The following is a 23628-nucleotide window of genomic DNA, read 5'->3' on the forward strand; positions in this document are numbered from 1 at the left end:
TACATTTGGACATGCGGTTCACTCCTGGCTACGGTGCCCTCTCTAGCGCTTCTGCTGGGCGCGCAGGGTGGCCTACAGCTCGCAACAAAGACTCGGACTTCGGCCGGCTCTCTACCAAGCGGACGCAGCGCCCTACACTGGAGGCTCACCTACTGTCTTCAGAGACCTCACGACCCAACCCACGTTTCTGGCATTCCTAGATGATCTCGAACTCTTAGCCAACGCTGTCCATGAGCTCCCTCCTCGGCCTGCTATACAAGCCAGGGGCGCTTAATTCAACGAAGCTTCCTCCTGGTCCGCTGGGAAAGGAATAAAGGGGGCTTACCTCCTCCCCACCGCCCCCCCTCTTTACTCAACCCCACCGTTAACTGTACAAAACTAGGTCCTGTGCCCGCTGCAGACGCAACTCGGCCCCTCGCCCTGCTCCCACCCAATGCTTCCCTTCCTGACTCCGAACACAGAACTCGGTTGGCCGCGTCGCCCTCCTCGCCCTCCTCGCCTGCACGCTGGTGACTCAACCCTGAGAAGACAAACCTCTCGGTTTTTTCCGACCAGTGCAGGGGCGCCGGCGCCCCGCCCCTGCCCGCCAGCGTACGGTCCCACCCACCGTCCACGCCCCCGCCCCGCCTGAAGTTGCCCTTCTCGTTTGAGCTGAGGGACGCGTCGGCCAGGCACCCCGGGGTGTGGCCAGAGGACTTCGGCGACGCCTTCCCCGAGAGTGGCCTCCCTCGCCAACCCGGAAAAGACAACCCCGCGGGGCTGCGGCGAGCCAGGCATGCTCACTGGCGCAGGCCCGGCCCGCAGCCCGAGCAGGAAGCGCCGGCGCTAGGCGGCCCCCTGCGCTGCCAGCTGGAGCCGGGCGGAGCCAGCGCCCCGGCGCAGGGTGGCTCTGCCAGTCCCCGCGCGCCTGGGCGGCCGCACACGTGTCCAGGCGTCACGTCCGCGCGCGCCCCCGGGGCTTGCGTCAGCGGCCGCTCCAGAAGCGGGTGGGCCGGGGCTCTTTGCGCACCGCTGGGTTCAGGGCCCGGACGCCGCTGGGAGGAGGGCATCGCGCGGGGTCCGACGCGGAGGCGTGCTCGGAACGCCGGGGGCTGCGGAGTGCATCAGCGCGGTCCAGCCCTCCGCCTGCCGGGGGCCGAGCGTCTGTGCCGCCCAGACCTGGGCTGGGCGCCGTGGCGTTGCCTCGGAGCTCGCTGCCCGCGGGGCGCGCACCGCCTTGACCCGGGCGGCCCCGCGGCAGGCAGGCGCCCGCAGTTCCATGGTTGGTTCGGAGCGCGATGAGCCGCCCGTCCTCCACCGGCCCCAGCGCTAATAAACCCTGCAGCAAGCAGCCGCCGCCGCAGCCCCAGCACACTCCGTCCCCGGCTGCGCCCCCGGCCGCCGCCACCATCTCGGCTGCGGGCCCCGGCTCGTCCGCGGTGCCCGCCGCGGCGGCGGTGATCTCGGGCCCCGGCGGCGGCGGCGGGGCCGGCCCGGTGTCCCCGCAGCACCACGAGCTGACCTCGCTCTTCGAGTGTCCGGTCTGCTTTGACTATGTCCTGCCTCCTATCCTGCAGTGCCAGGCCGGGCACCTGGTGTGTAACCAATGCCGCCAGAAGTTGAGCTGCTGCCCGACGTGCAGGGGCGCCCTGACGCCCAGCATCAGGAACCTGGCTATGGAGAAGGTGGCCTCGGCAGTCCTGTTTCCCTGTAAGGTAAGCCCAGGGACAGCCCGCGTACCTCCGCCGGTGACCTCAGGGACTCCGGTATCCTCCAGCCCACTCGCAGGCCCGGAGAGGCGGGCGGCATCTCTTATTAAAAAAAAAAAAAGAAAGAAAAAATGTTTACACTTCGTCTACCCTCCCTCAAACCCACTTTGGGAGTAGTTCTGGGTTGACATTTACCGAGTAATGGTTAATTGACAGTTAACAGATTAATTGGCATTCGCTGGTCGTCAGAACATCGTAGCTCACCCGGCCCAATGCCCGCGTCCTCTACAGACATGTATTCGGGTACGCTCGATAGGGCTGGGCCGCAACAGTGAAACTTGGACCGAGAAACTGACTATGTGGGGACTGAGGAGGGAGGAAACGGAGGAGCTAAACGCACCCTTGTCCAGCGCTCGGCTTGGCTGAATTGATACTGGAGTCCTGCACCCCGCGCCTACAGTCTGCGCACCCCTGACACGTGGGAGCTCTCGGGAGTGTAGCTAAAAAAAGGGCGCCTACAGCCTGTTTTCCTCTAGCTAGAAGAAAACCCTGCAAGCCACGCCTTTTTCTCTCCTAGCCTTCCAAGGACTGGGAAGGACTGAGGAGTTGTGGCTGCGTTTTTGTACTAAGTGGGGTGAAAACAGTTAATCAAGAAATTAACAGGGGCACTCAAGAGCTGTTGTTACAGTTGTTTAAAGCTCATCAGTTCATTTTTTATTTAATGTAAAAAGTTTTCAATGCCCTTGCGAAAAATGCAAGCCAAGACAATAAGTAAAATGAAAGACCAAGACCTCTCCCCTCCTTTCCCACCATTGTTAGGTTTAGTGTGTATCTTTTTAAACTATATATACATACACCCTCGCAGCTAAATATAGAATCATAGATGTCAGTGTATGTCAGGGAGGTTTTTTAATACCCACACATAGATGTAAGTTTTTCTCCAAAAATGGCATCTGCAACTTGCTGTTTTTAAATTCATATTATCATACATATTTCTCTATGCCTGAAACCTAGTCGACTTCACTGTATTTTAAATGACTGTATAGTATTGCATTGTGTGGTCATATTGTAACATTTGTTTACCTTCAGGAGCAGTTTCACAGACATACTTGTCTACATTACTTCATTATGACCTAGAACTATACTGTAAAGTTCCTTTTCTGAAATTAGAAGTGGAAATATTGTCATTAATACTTTCCAGTTTTTTTGTAAAAGTAACTTGCTCTGCCTCTTGGGCCCTTTAGGCTGTCTTGTATTTCTCCTTGGTGCTGCTTATTTTATAGGACAAGAGCTCATTTTTAAATTAAAAATAATCCACCAGAGAATTCAGGCGTGGGACTCAGGTCAGTAAAATGAGTGCTTTAATTTGGTCTGCTGCCCTGCTGCAAATGAGGTTTAAAATAGCATATTTAAATAAGGGTTTGAATCAGTGTTTGGACTAGGGTGTTTCAGGCAACCTTAATAAATTGCTTTTAACCCCTCCTCATATAATGCTTACTAATTCACTCAGCCCAGTTTCTCAAAATTTAGATGAAGTATTTGCATAGTTGTCTTAGGGTTGTGAAAAAGGAGACAAAGGTTTGGTGGTAGTTAACAGAGTGGCTATTTGATGTTTGAGATATATTGCAGGGGTGGGGGATGCCCCACAGGATTTCTGGGGAGCCATTTTCTCGCCCCTTTACTTTCCCTTAAACCCGCAGTGGCTAACAAAAGAAATGGCTTTTAGGTGAGTTTTAGTTCACAAATGAGCATTTGATATTAGTCAGTAATCCATAATTTGTTTTTAAAATGTAACCTTAGAATTGTATTGTTCCCAAGAGAAAGGGAAGGAAACAGTTATGCTATATGGAGCATGAAGTTTCACTTTCAGGATCTAGAACTCTGGTTCCTATGAAAGCATATGTTCTTTCCTAACGTGAAACAGGCTAGTGAAATCAACCTTGAAGAGTAGTTCTGGGAATCGGGGGTTCTCAGCCTTTCTGTACATGTCAGTGATTTTCTGAGTCTCTATTCCATAAGAATGCAGTTGGGCAAAGCCATTACTTTGCAAGCTGAGATTTAAAAGGGCCAACTATTCCCCTAAAGACCAGGAACCAAGCTTAGAATGTGATCTTGGGGATGCTTTTGTGTGTGCATGTGTGTGAGTTACATAAAGCCGGAGTGTGCATGCCTCACCTTTGGTTGATCAATAATCCAAACTATTGGCAGGGCAGCTCAGCCAGTTAGTCTGGATGAACCAAACTTGAATGTATACATAGGCCCAGCGACCAACCAAGATGTGCTGTAGAGGATGAGAAACAACAGGGAGTAGTCGTAAGGCCTGTATCAAACTTAAAACAAGGTAGGTCTGTTTACCTAGCCCTTCGGCCTACAGTTGGAGGCTCCTAGAAATTATGGGATTGCCTTTTCACTGTGCCCACCTGCTCTCAGAATCTCTCGTGGGCTGGCTCATGTGAAAAAAACCAACGTTGAATAAAGTAACAGAGTCCACATCTCAAGAGGTGCCTGGCATTGCCACTGTTTGCCTGAAAGACTACCTCCCAGGGCCTTGATTGCCTCATCTATATAAATGAGAGATGAGTCCGCTCGACTTCTGAGGACCTGTAGCTTCTAGCATTCCATGAAAAGAAGGGAAGCTATCTGGAATGTTATTGGATGCCCTCTATCTGCCAGCTACTTCACAGGGGTCAGCTTTTACTAGTTTGCCTTTTTTTTTTTTTTTTCCCAGATGAGGAAACTCATGCCTACAGAGTGGTTAAATGTGAAGTGACTTGTCAAATCACACAGCTAGTAAGAGGACCAGTCCAAGCACCTGCATCTCAAAGGCACAGATGTTTTGTCCTACACCTTACTGCTTAGGGATTTCGAATCTGAGTATATACTCAAGATTCTGAATCATAACTCAAGGTTGACACCAGTAACAAAACCATCTGGTTGGATGAGCTCACCAGATGGGCCTCTTATGGGACCATCCCAAAATGACAACATACATACTCACTATGAAATTCATTGGCAGGAATTTTGTAGGCCATGTAGGGTAGGAAGATGGGGGGTAGGGGAAACCTACAAACCTAGTATTTTGTGGGATATCATCACAGCTCTGGACTGCTTCAGTTGGCCAAAAAATGGATGTATTGCCAAATAACTATCCTACTTAGGTGTAGGGTAATTAATTAAAGGCTAGAGTGTTGCCAGCACCTTTGATATGGGGAGCCAGGTGCATTATTAGCTCAGATCTTTGGGTGTGGTGGCTCATGCCTGTAATCCCAGCACTTTGGGAGGCAGAGGCGAGCAGATCACCTGAGGTCAGGAGTTCGAGACCAGCCTGGACAACATAGTGAAACCCTGTCTCTACTAAAAATACAAAAATTAGGGCCAGGCTCAGTGGCTTACACCTGTAATCCCAGCACTTTGGGAGGCTGAGGCGGGCAGATCACCTGAGGTCAGGAGTTTGAGACCAGCCTGACCAACATGAAGAAACCCGGTTTCTACTAAAAGTACAAAAAAGTTAGCTGGGCATGGTGGCGCATGCCTGTAATGTCAGTTACTCAGGAGGCTGAGGCAGGAGAATCGCTTGAACCCGGGAGGCAGAGGTTGCAGTAAGCCGAGATCACGCCATTGCACTCCAGCCTGGGCAAAAGAGTGAAACTCGGTCTCATTTAAAAAAATAAAATAAAAATTAGCTGAGCGTGGTGACAGGCACCTGTAATCCCGGCTACTTGAGAGGCTGAGGCAGGAGAATTGCTTGAACCCGGGAGGTGGAGGTTGCAGTGAGCTGAGATTGTGCCACTGCATTCCAGCCTGGGTGACAGAGCAAGACTCCATCTCAAAAAAAAAAAAAAAAAAAAAAAATGGAATGTCTAATTGTGTATGGCTTTCTTCCACTTGGGGTCTTTTTTAAAACATTCTATGGCTTTTTCCATGCCTGAGAACTTTTGACATCCTGTGCCCAGACTTAAATTCACCCCTTCAGTGTGTGGGTTAGGGGGAGAAGTGAAGGTTGACACATTCATGTGAACAACATAGTCTCCTTTACCATCCAACTGTGCATTTTGCTATCAGACAAGTATTTCTGTCCACAACTGTGAGCAATGCTAATCCACTCCAGCCTTCTTACACTGTGATAATACCCTTTCTTTGTCCTCTCTGAAAGTTTTTAGTAGCATGTCTCCAAATAATTATTGAATTTGAAAGCCTCAGCCAGACAAGTCTTCTCTGTGGTTGAATTGTGACAATATCTGTGTTCCTTAAAAAAATAAAAAATAACATAAAACCAAGTAAGGTTAGATAAAACAGTTGAAAGTTTAAAAGCCCTTGGCCTCATCTAGTTCAGTGGAGACAAACTTTCTAAATGGGAGCAGGGCCACCTAATGCAGAGGAGAGAAGCATTTGACGCATGCATGGCCTCGGGTCAGGGAGACCTGGAGGAGCAGTGGAGATGGTGGAGAGCCAGAGAACAGGTGCCACCTCCCAAGAGGCAGCCTTTACTCAGCTCTGGCTGATTGGTGAGCGTGGGGATATGGGTGCAGGCATATCAGACCTTTAGATTTTTTCAAGAAAAGCCAGAAATCTGGATTTTTTTTTTTTTTTTTTTCCTTTCAGAGATGTCATCTCACTATGTTGCCCAGGCTGGTCTTGAACTCCTGAGCTCAAGCGATCCTCCCATCTCAGCCTCCCAAAGTGCTGGGATTACAAGTGTGAGCCACTGTGCCCAGCCTGGATTTTTTTTTTTTTTATGTTAAATATCTCGATTTTTTTTCTAGCATTGGCTGACTTCACATGTATAGCCACTGCTTGCAGACCAAGCCAATCATATCTCCAGGCCAAATTCCAGCTGCCAGCATGCAGCCTCTGATCTGATTCTCTTCTAGAAGCATTCCTTGAGCCTGGAAGTTCTCATTTAACTCTTGCCGTACATGAACTTTTGAACTCTGTTAGGCCCTAACTGTTGGTGATTTTGTAGCTTGTTTTCTTTTCATTTTTATTTTGCCAAGAGAATATTATTTGCTGGCCACCGGGAAACCTCAGATGATGGCCTTGTGACTAGATGTTTGACTATATACAGGTCAGTTTCTTTTTTGCACCTGAGGGTCTTTAAGAGAAGGGATTGGACTAAATGATTACCCCAAGGTTCTTTCTTACCCTAAAATTTTAAAATATAGTAAGCGGTCCCAGTGAAAAGAACGTGAGCCAGGAAACAGAAGACGTGGGTTCTCGTCCTGGCTTTGTGTGACTTTGGTCTAGTCATATACTTCCCTGATCGTGTTTGTTCATCCATTAGAAAGAATGGAGATAACGCCTAGCTAGTGGGTGTTCAGAAATCAGATTAGAAGTGCTGTTGAGGGCTTTTGCTTCACCATATGGAATGGAATATGGGGGGTATTAGGGTGGTTGGAAGGTTGCAATGGGGGATCACCTGGAAGCAGGAAGCACAAGCCGAGTAGCCAAAAATACTTTCAAAAATTTCTTCCTAACCCCCAAAATTCTCCTAAGACAAAACTATTTACTTTGGAAGTTCTCCCTAAAGTCCTCACTACTGCCTGACATGGGCAAGGTTGGCCCATAAAAGCACAGAGTGAACTGGCAAGGACCAGAGTCCACATACATTAGCTCTGGGGCTCAAGATTTTAAAGAACAAAATCGATAATACACCTTTTGTTGTATTTTACTTTTTGTATAAAGCAGAAGCATTAGAATACTATATGGCAGGACTAAAGCTTAATGGTGATTCCACACATAATTGGCCAAAGATTTTTCACAGGTCACCACGACCTGGAACTGGAGTAAATAGTTATCAGTGAAAGTTGAGCCTTAGTGTAACCAGAACAGAGGCTTACCAAAAGTTACAGCAGGTCTGGCCTATAAAATACCAGCCCAAGATTGGATTAGACTGTCCCGTTCTGTGGTACAGCTGTTTTTTGAAGCCCCATTAAAAAGTACTGTATACATGAATATAGTAAGGCCTCACTGTAAATTGTCTTAAGCATCAGATTTTGCTTCTGACAAAATTTGTGAGACGTGGCCGTTCTTATTCAAACCCATAAGGTCCTCCCTCCTTGAAAGGGGCGTGTAGCAGATATGCATTTGCTAAACTGTGTACCTGTGCCAGCATTTGGAGCCACTGTGTGTTGCTGGCGAGTTTTTCAGGACATGATCATACACAGGATATTTGAATGTGCTTCGCTCTGGACATCCTGAAAAGGAAAATAAGAAAGTCTTCCTGATCAAATGTATCTTTATTTTAAGCTTTGGGGTATCCTTTTAAGGCCCATGAAGGATGCTGAAATGGTCTATGAATTTCATCAACTTTGTCCTAGATTGCAAAACTGTTGTTTACCTCATTTCCAGTTTGATAAAGATTTTATGTAATAATTTTTAGACTGTGTAGCATCTATGGGATAAAAGGGTTATTCTCTTCGCAGTTTTTGCCCACAGGTGATATAGAGATGGATGAAAAATATTCCTGGTCAGGTGTGGTGGCTCGTGCCTGTAATCCCAGCATTTTGGTAGGCCGAGGAGGGCAGATCATGAGGTCAGGAGTTTGAGACCAGCCTGACCACCATGGTGAAACCTCATCTCTACTAAAAATACAAAAATTGTGCCAGGCACCGTGGCTCACACCTGTAATCCCAGCACTTTGGGAGGCTGAGGTGGGCAGATCACTTGAGATTGAGAGTTCGAGACCAACCTGACTAACATGGAGAAACCCCGTCTCTACTAAAAATAAAAAATTAGCCCGGCATGGTGGCGCATGCCCGTAATCCCAGCTACTTGGGAGGCTGAGGCAGGAGAATCACTTGAACCTGGGAGGCAAAGGTTGTGGTGAGCCGAGATCGTGCCTTTGCACTCCAGCCTGGGCAACAAGAGTGAAACTCCATTTCAAAAAAATAATAAATAAATAAGTACAAAAATTAGCCAGGCATGGTGGCTTGTGTCTATACTCCCAGCTACTCAGAGGGCTGAGGTGGGAGGATCGCTTGAGCCCAGGAGGTCGAGGCTGCAGTGAGCTAAGATCTTGCCAGTACCCTCCAGACTGGGTGTCAGAGTGAGACCCTGTCTCAACAAGAAAAAAAAAAGAAAAGAAAAATATTCTTTTGTTAATGTGCTGGCCTATGCACTGCTTTAAAATTTTGAATCAACAAAGATAGTATCTTTGGGTCCCTTTTACCCCCAGGATTCCTCTTACTCTGGCAGTTTTGAGGGCAGCCCCTACTCTGGCCTGGTCCAAATCCCAACTCCTTTTCTTTATAGCAATTTGAGAATGGAACAATACAGGTGGGGAATCCTATTGTCCACACTGTTTCATAATCTGCTTCTTCATCTAGTACATCGTGACTGCTTTTCTACAGTGATAAATATTATTTAGGATCATATTTAATGGCCACATATTGCAGTTCTATAACAGTACCAGAATTATTTAATCAGGTTCCTATTTGTGGTCATTTAAATTCTGTTTTCTTACTGAGATTTTTTTTTTAAAGCATTGCTATAACCAAATCTTTGTACACAAAAAAATAGTTACTTCCTAAAGATAAATTCCTTGAAGTTGGATGGTAGAGCCCAAGGGTATATGCAGAAATCTAAGTGTTTTTTGTTTTTGTTTTTGTTTGTTTTTTTTGAGACAGGGTCTAGTTCTGTCATCCAAGCTGGAGTGCAGTGGTATAATCACAGCTCACTGCAGCCTCAACCTCCTGGGCTCAGGGGATCCTCACACCTCAGCCTCTTGAGTAACTGGGATTACGGGCACACACCATCATGCTTGGCTAATTTTTGTATTTTTTGTAGGAACAGGATTTCACCATGTTGGCCAGGCTGGTCTTGAACACCTGAGCTCAAGTGATTCGGCCTCAGCCTCCTGAAGTGGCGGGATTACAGGCATGAGCCACCACACCCAGTCTGAGAAATCGAAGCTTTTTGATAGCCTTAGAATGGTTTACAGTTGAATGTCCATTTCTTCCCAGCAGCACCGACACTGGATGTTACCTTTGGGTTTTCTTAATGCCACAGCCTGCTTTTTCTCCCTGGTGCAGTGTCAGGCCAGAGTTGGCCACTGCTGACCTGTCCACCAACTTAACATCATACTCACTCTTGCCTTGGAATCTCCTGCAGTTCCAGGCCCTCTCCTTCCCACAACCCATCCGCCTAGCCAGTTCTTGCCTCTGCTCACCCCTCTCGTCTTTCTGAAACTCTAAGTCTAGTGGTGGAGACAGATGTGCCAATAGGGCAGAGCCCTTCTGAAGTAGTAGGAGCCTAAAGGAGTCTAAGACCTTGCGGCTCTGGTGGCACCAGCAGCATGTTGAAGGATGTGCAGCGGTTTGCCCATGAAGAAATAAGGGATGGAAGCTCATAAGGAGGCTGTGTGGGAGGCCAGTAGAGTTGCTTGTGAAGGACATTGCTTGCCTTCCTTATAGGTGGCCCGAGCTAGGCACCCATGCTCATGCAGTTTTTAAGTTTGGGGACAGAAACTCCAGTCTGGACTAATTGCATATACAGTGTCTTTTTCACTACAACCTCTTGCCTTTTCTGTGCCCACTCTACCCTTCTGAGGAACAGTGATCCCTCTTCCCATTCTAGACCCAAGTAGTGGCTTTTGCAGGGATGGCAGTGGTACCAGAGGGCCCTCTTATTAGGGTTGCCAGGTAAATACAGAATGCCCAGTTAAATTTGAATTTCAGATAAACAACAAATAACTTGTGGGGCCAGAGAGGAGTAATAAGTATGTTCCAAATATTGCCGGAGAGACATCTTGTATTTTTATTTGATAATTTGTTTTTTTTTTTTTTAATATTGAGATGGAGTCTCACTCTGTCGCCCAGGCTGGAATGCAGTGGTGTGATCTTGGCTCACTGCAACCTCTGCCGCCCGGGTTCCAGTGATTGTCGTGCCTCAGCCTCCTGAGTAGCTGGGACTTCAGGCTCGTGCCACCATGCCCAGATAATTTTTGTATTTTTAGTAGAGACAGATTTCACTGTGTTGGCCAGGCTGTTCTCGAACTCCTCACCTCAGGTGATCCACCTGCCTCGGCTTCCCAAAATGCTGAGATTACAGGTGTGAGCCACTGTGCCTGGCCTATTTGATAATTTTACAACCCTACTACTTAAGTCTTTTGGGGAATTCAGTTTCTTTCGTTGAGAAATAAAGACTGCTGAGGGGAATAGAGCTGTTTGAAGAACTGTCAGGGCAGTTACGTGGTTGTGCAGGTGGGCACCTGGCATGGAAGAGTGAGGGCATACTGAAAGGGTGGGTGCAGTACTGGTCACATGGCATAGAGCCTTTAACTTGGCTCTTTTAGGTGCTTTGTTTGCTTGAACGTGCACTTTGAAGGGACCTCACAAAACTGGTTCTCCAGGACAGTGTGTGGTTTACCTGCTAACTCTGGCTATGGACAGATGAGAAACACACATGGTCAAAAGTCAACCTTTGTTTAACATTTCTAAGATTAAAAATAAATCCCTGCCAGCCGTGGGAGTCTCTGTAAGGCTAAACACACCCTCCCTCAATAGCAAGGTGTTCTCAGATTTCTGCAGAAATAACTATGCCAGGCCAGTTGTGGTGGCTCACGCCTGTAATCCCAACACTTCGAGAGGCTGACATGGGAGGATCACTTGAGGCTAGGAGTTTGAAATCAGCCTGGGCAACACAGCAGGACCCTGTCTTTTATTAAAAAGAAAGAAAAAAAAAATTATGCCAAAGTCTTCCCGAGACACTTCTTAGTAACACGCTAAAAGGTGGTTTGTTGAGTTTCTCTTAGGCAAAAAGGACAGATTTTTGGGCCCAAGATTTTAATTAGAATTGCCTTCCCCAGAAGAAATTTAGTAAAGTTAACAGCATTTCCTTACTCTCACCACTGTTTGTTGACACTGTTTGACTTGACAGTTCTAGTGCTGAGTAATAGTGTCTTCTCATGTCACAGTCTGTAAAACCGTTACTACACTATTGGTTGATGATTATCTATCTTTTTTTTTTTTTGAGATGGAGTCTTGCTCTCGCTCTGTCACCCAGGCTGGAGTGCAGTGGCGCGATCTCGGCTCACTGCAAGCTCCGCCTCCCGGGTTCACGCCATTCTCCTGCCTCAGCCTCCTGAGTAGCTGGGACTACAGGCACCCGCCACCACACCCGGCTAATTTCTTTTTGTATTTTTAGTAGAGACGGGGTTTCACTGTGTTAGCCAGGATGGTCTCGATCTCCTGACCTCGTGATCCGTCCACCCCGGCCTCCCAAAGTGCTGGGATTACAGGCATGAGCCACCGTGTCCGGCCATTTTTTTTTTTATCTCGGCTCACTGCAACCTCCGCCTCCCGGGTTCAAGCAACTCTCCTGCCTCAGCCTCCTGACTAGAGGCAAATGCTGCCACTCCTGGCTAGTTTCTTTTGTATGGTAGTAGAGATGGGGTTTCACCATGTTGCCCAGGTTGGTCTCGAACTCCTGAGCTCAGGCAACCCGCCTGCCTCAGCCTCCCAAAGTGCTAGGATTACAGGCATGAGCCACCGTGCCAGGCCTGATTATCTCTTCACACTGCCTCACAGCAGAGTTCAGGAATTTACCATTTGAGTTAAGTGAAAATACGCTGAGATTCTTAGAGGAAGGATGCTAGACAGATGCAGGTTGAGTATTATAAATAAGTCACAAGAACAGATTTCACTTTCTCCTCTTTCCCAAGCCTTAACATGATTAACTTGAAGAGTCCACAACTCTTCCACTGTTAAGAATAGTCAAGGAGTAAGTCATAGACAGTTTTATAGACCCACTCGTAGGTGACTTGGTAGGCTCCAGGTCACACAGGACTCTGGGTACTTGAGTTCCAATCACAGCTATTCTACCATTGTTGTAAACATATTTTAAGCAAGAGGAACATACAGTCATCAAAAGGTCAGTGGTGCTGATGTTTTCCAGTCTAGGTAAGATCTCAGAAGGGCTATAAACCTTGTCACTGCCAGGCATAGTGGCTCACAGCTATAATCCCAGCATTTTGGGAGACTGAGGTGGGAGGATTGCTTGACATCAGGAATTCATGACTACCCTGGCTAACAAAGTGAGACCCCGTCATTTCAACAAAAAAAATTTAAAAACCTTCTCACTCCAAAGACTTATGTAAATAAAATATGTGAAACACGTTCATCAAAAGTGACAAAACCATAGTGCCTGAAATCTAAAACAAACATTTCTTCTTACATGATCTCAAAATCTATTGAATTTTTTTAAAATTCTAAGTCCCACAGTAAAACTTCTAATTAAAGTAAAATTAACATGATGGAAAACATTCCGTCTTCAGCAGATACATGTAACATGTATTCATTTATCAACAAATACTAGGTGGGCAAGAAGCAGGCAATGAATCAATAAACCAATAAACAAAATTAGTAGACCCATAAATTAACTGGAAAATAACCTGTGATCATTCAGTGGTCTTTGTGGAGCAAGTAAACATTTTAAATCACAAAACAGCCAGCTTGAGCTGCTAGATGTCCTTTTAAAAGTTTGATGGTTAAAATGTAACTTTTACCATGATGTGGATCTATACTAGGTTTAGCTGCGAACTCCCATTTGCACAAGTCCTAATTATCTGCTAATCATATGTAATAAATTATACTGTCAGAAATTCATCCTTCCAGTTGAGCTCATATATCTCTTCTTCCCACTTCCAGATTCCCCTCCCAAAAGAAAAAGGGCGCTTGGGTAAATTTCATTCCTGGAGTTCATCTTTCAAATGGATCTAGAACAAAGTGGAGTTTACCTTGGACCACTGAGGGTGGTGAATAATGAAACTACATGCCAAGGCCACAGACTTGTCAGGGACCCGCAAACCTTTAGAAGGATCAGAAGACAATGGAGAATGCATTGTCTTCTATAGGGGCCGAAGAAATGTCAGTTATCATGACAATTCGTTTCTCATTGCAAAATTGTATTGGTTCACTACAGTCTCAAAGAGCCTCTAGTAAAAGAAAAACTACCAACTTCAGTTGCATTTACATGTAGTTATGTAGCTAAAGGTATATATTCTTTTAAAATAATGATAAAAATTCATTCAACCAATTCTGCATAAACCATTTCTATCCCATAAAGGATAAATATGCTAACTCAGTCCCTGGATTCTTTAGTATGTTTTCATGTATGTATTTTTGAGACAGGGTGTCTGTCATTCTGTTACCCAGGCTGGAGGGCAGTGGTGCAATCATGGCTCACTGCGCCTTGACATCCCAGGCTCAAGCAATCCTCTCACATTTGCCCTCCAAGTAGCTGGGACTACATGTGTGCACCACAAGGCCTGGCTTTTTTTTTTTTTTTTCATTTTTATAGAGATAGGGGTCTTCCTATGTTGCCCGGGCTAGTCTTGAACTCCTGGGCTCAAGCAATTCCTTCATCTCGGCCTCCCAGAGTGCTGGAATTACAGGCTTGAACCACTTTGCCTGGCCATGTTTTTATTTTGATATGATTTCAAACTTACACAGCCGTTGCAATAATAACATAAAAAAATTCCCTTACAGCCTCTATCCAGATTCACCTGTTATTTCCTTTTTGCTCCAGTTGCTTTATCATTTGTGCTGTCTCTGCTCATACATATTTTTTAACCATTTGAATGTAAATTGCAGCCATCTTGTCCCTTTACCCCTAAATACCTCATTGTGTTTCATCTAAAATCATTTTCTTATATAATCATAGCACAGTTATCAAAATCAGGAAATTTGACACACAGCAGATCCTGTTATCTAATCCACAGTCCATATTCAAATTACAGCTTTTGCCCCAGTAATGTCCTTTATAGGAATTTTGGTTTCTCATTCTAGGGTTATGCATCGCACTTAGCCATCAGTGTGCATTCTGTGATCATTACAACTTAGGTTGAAAGAAAGTACCATTTGCTTTTGTTCACTCCAAGCAAGGTCATTTCTTAGATTTAATTCCAAAGTTGATGAGCATCAATAACAAAATGTCGATTGTGGTTTGTTCTTCTTGAGACATTCTCATTTGAGGTGCTGGCAGGTAGTTTGCTAATAATCTCAGCTGTTTCCTAAGAGGTAAGCTGATTTAAGCAGTGTGGTTACCTCACAGACATGCTTCTGCTGTGGAGCACATGCTCCTCCCATTGAGTAGATTGTTGATTGTTGGGTTCAGTAAATCATTCTTGAATTGCATGGAATCAGATTTAATTAAATAGGTTAAGTGACTTGTTCTAAACCAATCACAGCATCCATGACCTTCACTAGCACCAGGGCTAAGAAGGCTTATTTTGCGTGTATACTCATTTCATAAGTAAACATAATGTGACTGTGTTCGTTAGGTAAATAACAGGTGTCTTGTGTTTGACTGTGTGCGGACATATCTTGTTGTGTATATTTGTGTATGAAGGGGTTTCTCTGCTGAAAAGGGAAAAACCCTGCCTAAATTCCAACTTAAATACAACCTTCAAAACCCACACCCAGGAAAAGAATGGGAACTATTTGCTGCTTTCTGCAAAGACCTAAAACTGAGGGTCCGGATTACACATTGCATCTCAATGGCAGAACACATTTGCACAAGGCTTTTGAGTCACTGCAACACGAAAAGTTTCTAAAGAGAAGTCAGAAATGGGATTTCAACATCTCTTTGTTTCTCATTCTGCTGGGCCATCATCTACCTCTTTTTTTTTTTTTTTCTTCCGAGATGGCATTTTGCTCTTGTTGCCCAGGCTGGAGTGCAATGGCACAACCTTGGCTCCCTGCAACCTCTGCCTCCCAGGTTCAAGTGATTCTCCTGCTTCAGCCTCCTGAGTAGCTGGGACTACAGGTGCCCACCACCACACCCGGCTAATTTTTTTTTTTTTTTTTTTTTGTATTTTCGGTAGAGACAGGGTTTCACCATGTTGGCCAGGCTGGTCTAGAACCCCTGATTTCAGGTGATCCACCCGACTCGGCCTCCCAAAGTGCTAGGATTACAGAAGTGAGCCATCACGCCCGTACCTATCTCCCTATTTTCTTCTTTAGTTTTCAGGGTGTGTGTGTGTGTGTGTGTGTGTGTGTGTGTGTGTGTTTTCTTTAGAGAGGTTTACTTAAAACTAATTCCCCCTGGGGAAAATGAGCACATATTTCCCTAAGGAGAAATCTCATTTATAGCTGTGGGCTTGTCCCAGGAGACACAGGCAGCCCTCTGCAAACCAGCCCAAGAGCCTTCTCTCAGTAACAAGAGGGTACAGCTAAGAACCAGATGTCTAAAGGAAAGCCCTCCCCAGCCCAAACGCACAAGTCCTTGACCTTTTCACATGTTGTGGAGCAAGCCCTAGCTAGAGTGTGAAGTGAGACCTCAGGACTTTCTTGCCAGATCCCAGAGAAGGCTGGGAGGGCCTAATGGCTGGTCACTGCTTTGTGAGATGCTGCTGCCTTATTCCTCAGGGAGTGGCACTTTCAGGTCTGTTTTTCTCTCTTTGCAAACCAAAGAAGTTAATATTAGAACCTGCTTCCAAAAGCAGTGTATCTGTGGACTCTGGGTTTTATGTGTGTTGGGTTGGGGGCCAGGGCTGAAGGCAGACGTAAATTATTTGTTTAGTTTTCTCAAAATATTGATTCTTTGACTCCTGAGCTGTTGTGTGCAGTGAAAGAACCCTGGAGGGGCAGCCTGGGAATGCAGGGTTCTGCCCCTTGTGAAGCCACAAATGACCACAGGGCCCTGACCAGTCAGCCACACTCTGGGAGCATCCAGCTTCTAGTGGGTAAAACGGGCAGAACAGGCTCCCTGGTCTAACTCCATGCTTTGCTAGCGATCATGTTCTGGTTGTGTGGCAGGGCTGGCATTCCTGAGTTGCCCTGGTAGTGCTCATTGGGTGGGGCAGTGACCCACTGGACCTGCTGGCATGGGCCCCTCCTTGCAACTGTGAATGTGGCTGCCTGGAAGCCAGGTTTTGTCATTCTTGAGAATTGGAATGAGTGGTTCTCATCAGAGTTAGTGGTTCTCAACTGGGGCCATTTTGCCCCCTAGGAGACATTTGGCCATGCCTGGAGACCTGGAGACATTTTTGGTTGTCACAACTGAGGGGCAGGGGGTGGTTACTATTGGCATCTACAGTGCACAGCACAGCCCCCACAACAACGAATTATCAGGTCCAGAATGTCAATAGCACCACTGTAGAGAAACTCAAAATAAACTCCATTGTCAAGAAAGTCCCTGACCTGCCTTCTCCTTTAGGTAGGTTGGTTGTTTTTTGAGACGGAGTCTCACTCTGTCGCCCAGGCTGCAATGCAGTGGCACGATCTCAGCTCACTGCAACCTCCGCCTCCTGGGTTCAAGTTATTCTCCTGCCTCAGCCTTCCAAGTAGCTGGGATTACAGGTGCATGCCACCACACCCGCTATTTTTTGGTAGCGACAGGGTTTCACCATATTGTCAAGGCTAGTCTTGAACTCCTGACCTCAAGTGATCCACCTGCCTCAGCCTCCCCAAGTGCTGGGATTAGAGGTGTGAGCCACCGCACCTGGCCTCCTTTAGGTTTTATCCCCTTTGTTTCCTCCACTCACCCTGTGCTAGAACCAGATGGAACAACTCCAACCACAATCCACTTGTCTACAGTAAAGCTTTCCTTACCCTGTCCTCCTCACCCTGTCCCACCTTGAAATCACCTGTTGCCCTCCTGGTCTTCCTTTATGCAGTTGTTAAATTTATTATATGGTCTTTCTCAACTGGAAACACCACAAGGGCAGGATCCACAGCTGATCCCTTCTGTGTGCTCTAGGATAGAGGTTCTCAGCCCTGGAAACCCTTAGAAACCCTTGGAGCTCTTCAAGAAAACACAAGCCCAGGCCAGACGCAGTGGCTCAAGCCTGTAATCCCAGCACTTTGGGAGGCCAAGGCGGGTGGATCGCAAGGTCAGGAGATCGAGACCATCCTGGCTAACATGGTGAAACCCTGTCTCTACTAAATATACAAAAATTAGCCAGGTGTGGTGGTGGGTGCCTGTAGTCCCAGCTACTCGGGAGGCTGAGGCAGGAGAATGGCATGAACACGGGAGGCGGAGTTTGCAGTGAGCCGATATCGTGCCACTGTGCTCCAGCCTGCACGACAGAGCAAGACTCTGTCTCACAGAAAAAAAAGAAGAGAAAAAAGAAAACACAAACCCAAGGCCAGGGGCCAGTGAGGCTTGGCTTTGCTGCTCAGAAGCACCTAGACAGTTTTACATACAGTCTTGGGGAATTCACAAAGCCCTAAAGCCCCTCCCTCGGATCCCTGGATGAGAGCCCCTGATGAAAGTGGCAGAGCACCCATGGTGCTCTGCATGCCATTCCAGAATAATGCCAAGACTGCTTGAAGTATGAAATATGTGTGTGTGTATGTGTGTGTGTGTGTGTGTGTGTGTGTGTGTGTGTGTGTGTGTAGGGGGTTAAAGTTTAGACTTTAGTCATCATAAAAGTGGCACCAGTGGTTATGAAGACATGAACCTTACCCATGATGGAAAGAGAAGGAATAGAATGCCATGAAATTTCTGCTTGTTTAGTAAAAGCAGAGTAAGCACCTAAGGCTTTAAAACTATTTATTTAAGTTAATAGAGGATGTAGCAAGATCCTTATGAAAAAACATGAGATCGTTGTCCACACAAATGCAAAGTAATGCCTTTTCTATATGTGCAGTTTGGGGAGGTTCCCTGTTATGTATATTTGGGTGAAAAGAAGTGTTGAATATGTGACTTGTAAGGCAAACCAAATAATTCAGAGTATAAATACTCCTACTCGAGTGGGGAAAGTTATAAAATGACTGCCAGATGATAAATATTTGCTGTAAATGTTGAGTTCGTCATGAATGAGGAGTGGTTTGGGGCTTTGGGCAGAGGTGCAGGTGGTACCTTTCTGGGTGCCATTGGCCAAAGTTCATCTCATTCCTGGGATTATACCTGGGTGGCTATGGGGAATAGTTCGTTTTGAAACCGCTTCAGATATTGAGAGCTTGTTTCGAGAATCTGCCAGGCTTTGGGCTAGTTCTTGCTATTTTTACTGTGTGTGTGTGTGTGTGTGTGTTTTATTTTTTTTAAACTCTGGACAAAAATGTCTCACTCATCACTCACAAAAGAACATTAGGAGGCTCTGTATTCCTAGCCACACCCTAGATTTAAAACACAGTTAATAGGGATTTGTTTTTCAGGCCTTATAAAGTAAGGAACACAAAGTATAAATACGCATGAATTTGTTTCTCCTGAGTGAGTTTTTTTACACCCAGGCTTTAAAAATTAGTTCAGAGTTTTAAAAGATGAACAAACAATTCCTATGGGCAAAGGAAGTAACAGTGAAACATTTCTGCCAATTTCTGTTGAATACCATAATCCGCTTAGGTATGGGGAAGTGAGGGTTGGAGGATGAGCTGCATTTCTTTCTTTAAGCCACTCTCCTTTCCGATTAGGGGAGACTAATCCCCCTGAGAGTAGAGACTGTCATCTTTGCTTCGGAATCCTCTGAGTGACTGTAACCTAGCGTCTTGTATGGAGAAGGCACATAGTGCATACTATCTGCTTGTTGCTAGTGATAAATTCACCTATAAAGGTTGGAATTTGACCGACTTCAAGTTTAAAAGGGGGATTATTCCATAAAGCAGGGTAGGGAAAAGCAAAAACAGCAGTGGTGGGTTTTTTTTTTTTTTTTTTAAGCAACTGGACATAGCGTCTTAGAAAAATGACCTGGCCCTGCCCTTATTTGGTGCCTTCATGTCTCGGTGGAGCAGGGAATCCAAGTGTGGTAAGCCAGACAGTCCCCTGCCATTCTGTGCTACAGGGGTATAAGGCTGACACCTAGTTTCACCCGAAAAGGTGATTCAGGCTTCTTAATTCTTTACAGAACCACAGCTTAGTACTCAGGGCAGGTGTCTACCTGTGGGCTGATTCTCCATCTGGTATCTAGGAATTAACACTGTCATCCTGTGAGAGTCAGGAGCAGAAGTTCAGTTCCTCTTGGTGTGGTCTTTTGCCACGGCAGGTATGATTTATCCATTAGGAATGTCATCCCAAGTGCAAGGGAGAAAAAGATTTTGTTCTCCTACCCTATTAAGGCAGTGTCTGAGGGGCAGACCGATCATGTCAACAAACTCGTCTAGTTCTGCTTCCTCTCGGGCCTGTTGTGAGGACCTGACATACCTGGCCATGAAGTGATGTGCTCTTGAATCGCAGGAAGTGTTGGAGTTAACGAGCTTTGAGAGGAGGGTTAGGCCCTTCTCATTTTAACCTCCACTAGCCAGAACCAGACTGACCGGCAGTCTTATGAGTTAGTTAAGTAGCTCTTGAATGTGATTTCCTTCCACCCAAAAAATATGGGCAAAGCCCCCCAGAGGGAAGGTCAAAAGGATACAGTGGGGTAATATTTGTAGCAGTATGAAGGGGTCTCCAGGCCTCCGCTGCCCTAGCCTGGTCATGCCAGCAGCAAAGAGCAAGGAACCAAAGGGCAGCCTTCCCCACGGCCTGCCTGCCAGTCACCAGTTTGAGCCAGGAAGCAGTGTAGGGGGACAATAGAATTATACTGTTGTGCATATTGTCTGTATGTGAAAACTAATCTGGGGATAATATAATAATCCTTGCCCAACCCCATCCCCACCCCCAAGCAATTGAATTCTTTAAAAAACAGCTTCACCAAAAATATGAGGAAGACCAGATTTTACAGGGCTTACTCAACAATTTTGAGATGTGCATAGTAAGAGAACTTTAGTTCTCATCCTTTTGACAGCAGAACAGGGGGCATGGAAAACAGCATATTTCTGATTCAGGAAAAGACCCTTGATTTTATGCATGACAGCATTGATGATGAGTAGAGACTGAGACTTTTAGTCTTGAATATTTCACTTGTTTTGAGCAAAAGTAGTTAAGACCAGTTTAAGCCCAGGAAAAGGGAGTAGTTAAGTACTCATACAGGGTTGAAGCAATAGAAGTTTTGAGAAGGCCCAATGGCTCAATGCATTTCTTTCTCTGCAGTATGCCACCACGGGCTGTTCCCTGACCCTGCACCATACGGAGAAACCAGAACATGAAGACATCTGTGAATACCGTCCCTACTCCTGCCCTTGTCCTGGTGCCTCCTGCAAGTGGCAGGGGTCCCTGGAAGCTGTGATGTCCCATCTCATGCATGCCCACAAGAGCATTACCACCCTCCAAGGAGAAGACATCGTCTTTCTAGCTACAGACATTAACTTGCCAGGGGCTGTCGACTGGGTGATGATGCAGTCATGTTTTGGCCATCACTTCATGCTGGTGCTGGAGAAACAAGAGAAGTACGAAGGCCACCAGCAGTTTTTTGCCATCGTCCTGCTCATTGGCACCCGCAAGCAAGCTGAGAACTTTGCCTATAGACTGGAGTTGAATGGGAACCGGCGGAGATTGACCTGGGAGGCCACACCCCGGTCGATTCATGATGGTGTGGCTGCGGCCATCATGAACAGCGACTGCCTTGTTTTCGACACAGCCATAGCACATCTTTTTGCAGATAATGGGAACCTTGGAATCAATGTGACTATTTCTACATGTTGTCCATGATGTGACTTTCGTAAACCATCAAAATTATTTGGGCATAGTGCTCTATGTTTAATAAAGGTTTTTATAGATGTTTTATTCCATATGTCTTCACAAGTCAGGACCCACAATTACCTGTGTTTTGTTTGAACAGCAGTTTCCCATCTGGCTTCAACCCAACAAAGTTCATTAACCTGGGATGAATGGGGTTGGCCTGTTGGTAATTTGGAGGCTGTTCTGTGATCTAAAACAACTCTTATTAAATTGTATTTACTCCCTAAACAACACTTGACAGGCTGTTGCACAGGGCTTCTATAGATCAGTGTGTCAGGAATGGGAGGCCCCTTCCTGCCTGCCTTCGCGTATTGGTCCCTTGACATTGACAAAAGCACAGTGACTGTCAGCAGATTCCTTTACTTTTGTTTGTGGGATGTAGGAATTGTTTTAATGCATTTTAAACAGTGTTTCTCAAATAGGATGGCTGGCTAATAGACACTGAATCACCCGGAGTGCTTATCTTAAAATTGCAGATTTAGGGAGCCTGCCAATTTAACAGTCTCATCAGGTGATTCTTTTCAGCAGTAATGTTTGAGAATTACTGGGTTAAATTGTGGGAAAGGGTCCAGATTTTAAAGGTGCTTTAAGGTTGCCCTCTGCCGATACTGTTTGTCTTTCTACTGTTTCATCCCCTAACCTCCCCCAACCCTCAAATTAAAACTAGAACTATAGATCCACATGCACACATGCCTGAGATTTGGTCACTCACCTATGTTTTGGGTGGATTGCCTAGGAAAGCAAGTCATATGGCCATTGATAGTTCTCATGTAATTAGTTTTGCTCACCACTAGTACAGATGACCCGTTTACACATGGCTTCCCTCGGAAGCCCTCGTCGACAGTAGCTGGTGTGAAAGACGAGGTCAGTAGAGTTGGAAAAGCTTTATAACCGGTGTGTCATATGCTTGCTATTTAAAGCTGTGTGTTGATTTTGTTTTTCTGCCACATTCACTAGTTTTTTAATAAATATTTTCCAAAAATGGATGTTGTGCTTCATTTCCCTAATTGAATAACGGGTATTTATTGAGCATCTACTGTGTACAAGTGCAGTGAACCTTCATCACTACATCTGGGGTTGGAACTTTCACTGTTTCCACTGTGGAAACAGTCATTGGGCCAAGTCATGGCGCGGGTCCATGACAGCACTGGGGTCCGGGCTCATGTGTCTGAACCACTGAATGTCAGTGCTGCAGGTCTCCTCCCAGGGCTGTCGTTTCTATCTGATGGTGCCAGCAGCTGTGCAAGAAGAGGATTGCTCCTGCTTTGCAGAGTCAGAAGGAAGACGCTTGGCCAGTGCTGACATCCAGAGTGCTAGGGTTGATCCATGGTGACCCACTGCCTCAGTCCCAACCCTAAACTCTCAAAAGAATTCAGAGGATTAGGGCCAAATGCTCAGCAAGGATTGAAGGCTGCTTACTTCAGTGTCCCAGTTTCTTTTTGTTGTTGTTGTTGTTTTTGTTTTTGAGATGGAGGCTAGAGTGCAATGGCGTGATCTCAGCTCACTGCAACCTCTGCCTCTGGGTTCAAGCAATTCTCCTGCCTCAGCCTCCCGAGTAACTGGGCCTAGAGGCCTATGCCACCCCACCCGGCTAATCTTTGTATTTTTAGTAGAGATGAGGTTTCACCATGTTGGCCAGAACTCCTGACCTCAAGTGATCCACTTGCCTCAGCCTCCCAAAGTGCTGAGATTAAGGTGTGAGCCACCATACCTGGCCCTCAGTATCCCAATTTCATTAGCATACTACTAAGTGGAGGTGATGGCTTTGGAGTTGACTGTTTTTTAAGTGAGATACAGTGCTGAGTTTTTAGCTAGCATAAGGCTCTGGCATTTAAAGAATTGCTAAAGTAACCTCTTCTAGGCTGTTCTTCAAATAAAAGTGAAAAACAGTGCCCTGCACAAAAGTAGGGGTTTGCAACATTTGTGGTGAATGAACGAAAACCACAACTCTTATCACTAAGAAAGTCACATTTCAAGTCAGTATACAGGGGGACCTGTGAAGGTGAAACTAGGATCCAGGAGCAGGTGAACTTTGACCCTCAGGACCAGAGCCAGTCCAGATATGGCCTCCAGGGACCTCACTGCACCCACGCAAGGTGCAGCGTGCATACACTGGCCAAGCTTGGCAGCATCACTTCACGTTCACAGCTTACCCTCTTGTTACGTGTGATAGAGGAATCAGGACTGATTGGTTAACAGTGCATAAAAGGCAAAACTATAAACGAAAGACATGAAGAAGGAGAAAGTGGACATGAGTTACTCCAAAAGCACAAAAAGACTTTTAGCCCAAAGAGGTAAAGTGATGGGCCAGCAGCCACACAGTGCACTAGTGGCAGCACTGGTTCTAGAATTCAGGCTTCTTGGTTCCCCATGCAAACTTGCTCCTAGAACTTAACAAATGAAAAAGTTGTAGGCAACGCAACTCTGAACTTTTATTTTCCAG

The 23628-nt window shown here is 46.1% G+C and overlaps 1 protein-coding gene across 1 annotated transcript; it reads left to right on the forward strand.

Annotated features, from left to right (window-relative positions):
- The first annotated feature begins 579 nt into the window (after positions 1–579).
- On the forward strand, positions 580–22171 carry SIAH2 (siah E3 ubiquitin protein ligase 2). The gene is made up of 2 exons (XM_025377611.1): positions 580–1694; positions 20598–22171. Exons 1-2 carry the CDS (start codon positions 1278–1280, stop codon positions 21153–21155), a joined length of 975 nt encoding a protein of 324 aa, XP_025233396.1. The 5' UTR covers positions 580–1277; the 3' UTR covers positions 21156–22171.
- Positions 22172–23628: the final 1457 nt, after the last annotated feature.

This window comes from Theropithecus gelada, chromosome 2 (assembly GCF_003255815.1).
Source record: "Theropithecus gelada isolate Dixy chromosome 2, Tgel_1.0, whole genome shotgun sequence".
NCBI lineage: Eukaryota > Metazoa > Chordata > Mammalia > Primates > Cercopithecidae > Theropithecus > Theropithecus gelada.

What these genes read in the sequence shown, in the direction of transcription:
- SIAH2 (XM_025377611.1), top strand. Translation starts at nt 1,278, where the DNA reads ATGAGCCGCCCGTCCTCCACCGGCCCCAGCGCTAATAAACCCTGCAGC. An exon ending in CAGTCCTGTTTCCCTGTAAG is followed by an intron (nt 1,695 to 20,597) that starts GTAAGCCCAGGG and finishes CTTTCTCTGCAG; the next exon opens with TATGCCACCACGGGCTGTTC.